The 5,739-nt window shown below is 59.4% G+C and overlaps 2 protein-coding genes across 3 annotated transcripts in view; both read right to left on the reverse strand.

Annotated features, from left to right (window-relative positions):
• Nucleotides 1–3,478, reverse strand: part of GDF1 (growth differentiation factor 1) — a 21,919-nt gene extending 18,441 nt beyond the window's left edge. The window contains exon 1 of the mRNA XM_011925828.1: nt 3,319–3,478. The gene's annotated coding sequence lies outside the window, so the exon portion shown is untranslated. The remainder of the gene's footprint in view (nt 1–3,318) is intronic.
• Nucleotides 1–5,739, reverse strand: part of CERS1 (ceramide synthase 1) — a 23,620-nt gene that overhangs the window by 16,962 nt on the left and 919 nt on the right. Inside the window, exons 1-2 of one of the 2 annotated variants that reach the window (XM_011925826.1) lie at nt 5,475–5,605; nt 3,319–3,478 (exon numbers count right to left, since the gene is read on the reverse strand). In XM_011925826.1, the coding sequence (XP_011781216.1) occupies nt 3,319–3,478; nt 5,475–5,498 (184 nt within the window). In that variant the 5' untranslated portion in view covers nt 5,499–5,605. Of the gene's footprint in view, nt 1–3,318; nt 3,479–5,474; nt 5,606–5,739 lie in introns of those variants that run through there. The other variant, XM_011925827.1, reaches the window with a different exon arrangement.

Raw genomic sequence — 5,739 nt, forward strand, 5'->3', positions numbered from 1 at the left:
ATACAAAAACTAGCCAGGTGTGGTGGCGGGTGCCTGTAGTCCCAGCTACTCAGGAGGCTGAGGCAGGAGAATGGCGTGAACCTGGGACGCGGAGCGTGCAGTGAGCCGAGATGGCGTCGCTGCACTCCAGCCTGGGCGACAGAGCCAGACTCTGTCACAAAAAAAAAAAAAAGAAAAAGAAAAATTGGGAGAAACTCTGAAATGCCCTGATCCTCTGCATCCTGACTCTCCGGAAACATCCAAGGCTGAGCTTTCGCCCCTGGCCACCTCGCTGGACCTGTTGCCCACCTTTCCCACAGGGGCCCCCCTCCCCTCCTGTAGACTTACCACCCCACAGGATAGGGGGGATGTCCTGGCTTAGTTCAGGGGTCTCAAACCTCCTCTCTTTCCTTTTGTTTTCTGAGAAAGGGCCTCACTCTGTCACCCTGGCTGGAATGTAGTGATGCAATCTTGGCTCACTGCAGCCTCGACCTCCCAGCTTCAAGCAATCCTCCCGCCTCAGCATCCCCAGGAGCTGGGACCACAGGCACGTGCCACCATATCCAGCTAATTTTATTTTTTTATTTTTCGTAGAGATGGCGTCTCACTATATTCCCAAGGCTGGTCTCGAACTCCTGGGCTCAAGTGATCCTCCCACCTTGGCCTCTCAAAGTGCTGGGATTCCAGGAGTGACCACTGCACCTGGCCTGTCCCACCTCTTCATACTCGTGTCCCACCTACTGTTGGGTCACTCAGTGCAATCCCTGCCTTGTCTCCATCCCTGAATCCAGAATCTTGGTCTCCCCGATCAGCCCCCGTCTCTCAAGACCCTAGCATCATCCTCACCCTCTTCCTTTCACACCACCTCTAGGGTGGCAGCAAATACTATTAGCTCTGCCTTCTAAACGTTTCTAAAATTGGCCACTTTGCTCCCATCCCCTCCCCTCAGCTCAGTCCTGGTGGGAGTCCCTTCGGGCTCCAGCTCCTGCCGTCAGCCCCCTCCTGGACCCCTGGGGTAGATGCCCAACCCGGGGTGACATCCCTCCTCTGCTCCCAGCCCACAGGTAAGTAACGAATCCTGACAGCGGCCTCCGAGGCCTGGAAGGCATGGCCTCCATTCATCTGAACAGAAGTCACTGTCTCTCCTGCCTGCCCCAGGCACCTCCAGGCCCTCACTCGGTCCCCTTCAGTGGGGCCACCCCATCCCTGCTAAAAACTGCCCCTCCCCACCTCCCCAACACAGCACACTGCCTCTTCTCTCCACACTTATTGATGTTGATAAACTGTGTACTTCACTGTCTGTCGCCCCTGCCACACGGCCAGCTTCATGGGGGCACAGGGCTTTCTCTGACCATTCCTAGCTGTGTCTCCGCTCTGGCATATAGTAGGCGCTCAATAAATGAACATGGAAATAATCAGCTAACTTGTGAGTATCACTTAAAAAAAGCAACTAAGGCTGGGCGAGGTGGCTCACGCCTGTAATCCCAGCACCTTGGGAAGCTGAGGTGGGAGGACTGCTTGAGGCCAGGAGTTCCAGACCAGCCTGGCCAACTTAGTGAGACCCCATCTCTACCAAAAAATTCAAAAAAATTCTGTGGGGGTAGTGGCACACACCTGTGGTCCCAGCTACTCAGAAGGCTGAGGTGGGAGGATTGCTTGAGCCCAGGAAATCAAGGCTGCAATGAGCCGTGATCGCGCCACTGTACTCCAGCCTGAGCAAAAGAGTAAGACCGTCTGAAGTAAAAAAAAAAAAAAAGCAGCAGCAGCTAGAGGCAACTCCATGCCCAAAATGTTAAGAGAGGCCGGGCATGGTGGCTCATGCCTATAATCCCGACACTTTTGGAGGCCGAGGCGGGCAGATCACCTGAGGTCAGGAATTGGAGACCAGCCTGGCCAACATGGTGAAACCTCGTCTCTACTAAAAATGCAAAAATTAGCCAAGTGTGGTGCTGCGTGCCTGTAATCCCAGCTATTCAGGAGGCTGAGGTAGGAGAATCACTTGAACCTGGGAGGTGGAGGATGCAGTGAGACGACACCGTGCCATTGCACTCCAGCCTGGGTGACAGAGTGAGACTGTCTCAGAAAAAAAAGAAGAGTTCAATCATGGGTCATCCGTCTAAAAGGAAAACTGAGCAACAGCTAACACCTCCCCTCTAGGGTATCAAGGTGTTACATGGGAACAGTGGCCCCGTGGGTGGTACATCCACTGTACACTCTGGGCTCTGTGCCACCAGGAGCCCTCTAGGCTGTTCCCATCACATGGCAGGAAACAGCTATCCCGTCTGTCCCTGGCCCACAGCCCTGGTGGTCCTCACAGGGCAGAGAAGCTGCAGCCCCCTCTGCCCCCATTACAGATGGGGTTTCCTCCATCAGCCTGCCCAGTGGCAATGCCGACCCTGCCCTGCATTCTCTGCCAGGACAGGTCACAGAAAGCACGCTGCAGTCACCTCCCTGCCCAGCCCACCCAGAACTCAGGCCACATCCATTCCGATCAATTGGACACAGCCACTTCTTATCATCTTTTTTTTTCCCCCCAGAAAGGGTCTCGCTCTGTTGCCCCGGCTGGAGTGCAGTGGCATGATCTCAGCTCACTGCAACCTCCACCTACTGGGTTCAAGCAATTCTCCCACCTCAGCCTCCCAAGTAGCTGGTACTACAGACGTGTCCCACAACACCAGGCTAATTTTTTGTAGAGATGGAGGTCTCACCATGTTGCTCCAGCTGCTCTTGAACTCCTGTGCTCAAGTAATCCTCCCACCTCTGCCTGCCAAAGTGTGGGGATTACAGGTGTGAGCCAGTGAGCCCAGCCCACTTCTCATTCTCATCATCTTTTTTGTTTTTTGGAAATGAAGTCTTGCTCTGTCACCCAGGCTGGAGTGCAGTGGCAAGATCTCAGCTCATTGCAACCTCCGTGTCCCGGGTTCAAGCAATTCTCCTGCCTCAGTCTCCAAAGTAGCTGGGATTATAGTCGCCCACCACCACACCCGGATAATTTTTTGTATTTTTAGTAGAGATGGAATTTCACTGTGTTAGTCAGGATGGTCTCGATCTCCTGACCTCGTGATCCACACACCTTGGCCTCCCAAAGTGCTGGGATTACAGGCGTAAGCCACTACGCCCGGCCCTCTTTTTCTCTTTTGATAAGAGACAGGGTTTCACTCTGTCTCTCACGCTGGAGTGCAGTGGCGTGCTCATAGCTTCCCTTGGCCTCCAACTCCTGGGCTCCAGCGATCCTCCTGCTTCTACCTCATGAGTAGCTGGGACCACAAGCACCTGTCACTGCCTCGTGTCTTTGTGTTTTAAGCAGAGCCCTCCCGGCCATCCCCTCAGGGCCCCTACCGTAGAAGACAGATGGTGGGTCGTGGAAGAAGGGGTAGTCGGTGCCAAACAGCAGGTAGGCACTATAGCTCCAGCTGCCCAGGTAGAAGAGAAACTTCCAAGCGCTCTCGGGCATCTTGGCGGCATCTCTGGGCTGGAGGCGGCACCGCTTCGCCAGGGGCTATGGGGGAGAAGACGGGCGGGCAGCCATTGGTGCTGGGGAACAGAGACTACGCCTCCAGGGTGGGGAAACTGAGGCCCAGGGACTCCCCAGGCCGGGCAGCACTGGGAAGGCCCGTCCCCCATGCCCACAGCCACCGGGAGCATAAACAGAGCCCACAGGCACCTGCCAAGGCTAAACTTAGTGCCCAGCTGTCCGGCTGGGGCGGTCCTGGGAAGGGAGTGAGGGAGGAGGCTCCGAGGGGAGAGGAGGAGAGCAGGAGGGCTCTGAGGGCCGCGAGGGGGACACTTGGGCTTCCGGTGAGGGAGACGGATGGATGCGTCAGCCCGAGGGAGTTGGGCTGGTGGGGGTGACCCATGAAGGGAACATGGAAGGGGTATATGGTGGCATCTTGGGAAACACAGGGAGCCCCATGGGACTGACAGAGGGGAGAGGAAGAAATTGTGAGGAAGTCGCCCCCTCAGTGGGGGAATTTGGAGAGACCAGAGACTAGAGGGCTGGGAGAGACTGGGGGGAAGGTGTGGCGGGGACATGGGAACTTGGGGACGATGAAAGGGGAGGAGGGGCTGGAGGGAGAAAGAGGGGACAGGACGCGGAAGAGGTGTCACAGGTGAGCTGTGACCCTGAGGGGGCATCGGGAGTGCAGAGGAAGCTGCTTGCTGCAAGGCAGGGGTTAAGGAGTGCGGTGGGTAGGGGGCCTCACGCTCCCTGGGGGCGGGGCGCCAGAGCTGCCCGGCTAAGCCCCGCCCCTGGACAAGTCCCGCCCCCTTCCCAGAGCCTGAGGGGGCCGGAGCCCAGAGCACCCAGCAGTTGTCATGGAGACAGCTGGAGCCCGCTCCGGTAACCCCTGGCAACCAGGCTGCTGCCAAGAAGATGAGCTTTGGAGCACCCGGCAGCCCCTCCACCCATTCTTGAGGAAGGGCGAACCTCGAAATGGGGTGAGCACCCCACCCAAGCTGGGGAGAGCCCCTGGGCTCCGCCCTGGTAGTCTCCCAGCGGCCACATCCTCCTGTCCCGTGGGGGTGGGGGGCCGCATGCCCTCTTGGGCCTCGGGTTTCCCAGCTGGAAATGAGGAAGAAGGCAGGGGCAACAAGCAGGATAAAGACCATTGCAGACCCAGGAAGGGGCCCTGGACAGCCCTGTCTCCCCCTCCCACAGGAAGGGGGTGGCTGGGGTCTCTCCCCCATGTGGATGATATGGGGAAGGGAGTGGGGAGAGTGGCAGTCAGACAACAGCCCATCCTCGACCTCACAAGGGCCAGCCTCTTCCCGGCCAGCAGAGAAAGGCCCCTTTGTTGGCGCTGGGCACACTGTCCCTGAACCCTCCAGCCAGACGGGCGGGGTGACACCAGCTGGTCCACGGGGGTGTCCAGGCCAAGCTAAAGGCCCAGACACCTTCCAACCAGCTCCTGCCACAGCGACCCCTCCCCAGGGAAGGGAGAGGGGTCAGGCGCCAATGTCACCACCATGGTCACTCTCCAGCAGGGCTGATGGTCTCAGGAGAAACTGGGGAATTCTGCTGTCGCCTCTTGGAGGCAGCATAGTCCAACCCTGAAGCCCCGGGCTCCAAGGGAGCGACCACTGGAGTGGCCAGATCGCGCAGGACTTTGCCATCCCTGGTCGGAGGGTGGCGCTGACCTCAGACAGGCACAAGGCAGCGACCGGGCAGCTCCTGCCTCTTCCCGATTGCAGCGGCCAAGCTGGCCCCGCCGCCGCACGGACCCCGCAGAAAACGGGCAGCGGACCTCGATCCGGGCCAGGGCGCAGCCCGCATGGCAGGGACGCGCATGGCGCAGGCCGCGGTGCGCCGAGCCCTCCCTTTCCCGGTCCTGGTCTTCTCAGTGTCTGGCTCGGCCCTGCCGGAAAGAGCGCTTGGCGGCCGGAGCTATCCACCGCGCGGGGCCCCCTGGTCCCAAACTGACCGGAAAGGGCCGTGCCTCGGTCCCTCACGTCTCAAACATCCCACCTGTCTCGGGCCCCCTATGTCCCAGACTCACCCCAGCCCGGCCACACCCCCGCATCCACCCGGTTCCCCCACGCCGCACTGACTGAAGGGGGCGCGAGGCGGCCCGAGAGACCCTGTCCCGGCGCTCCAACGTCCTGGGCCTCTCCAGCCCGAGGCCCCCACCCACGTTTCGGCGACCCCTTCAGCCGCAGCAGCCAGCAATGGAAGAAAGGAACGTGCCGGCGGCCCGAGGTCCCCGGTCCCAGCTTCCCCCAGTACGGGGTCCCCTCGTCCCGGACCCCCGCCACACTGACCCG

This window comes from Colobus angolensis, unplaced genomic scaffold (genome assembly GCF_000951035.1).
Source record: "Colobus angolensis palliatus isolate OR3802 unplaced genomic scaffold, Cang.pa_1.0 Scaffold66, whole genome shotgun sequence".
Classification (NCBI taxonomy): Eukaryota; Metazoa; Chordata; class Mammalia; order Primates; family Cercopithecidae; genus Colobus; species Colobus angolensis.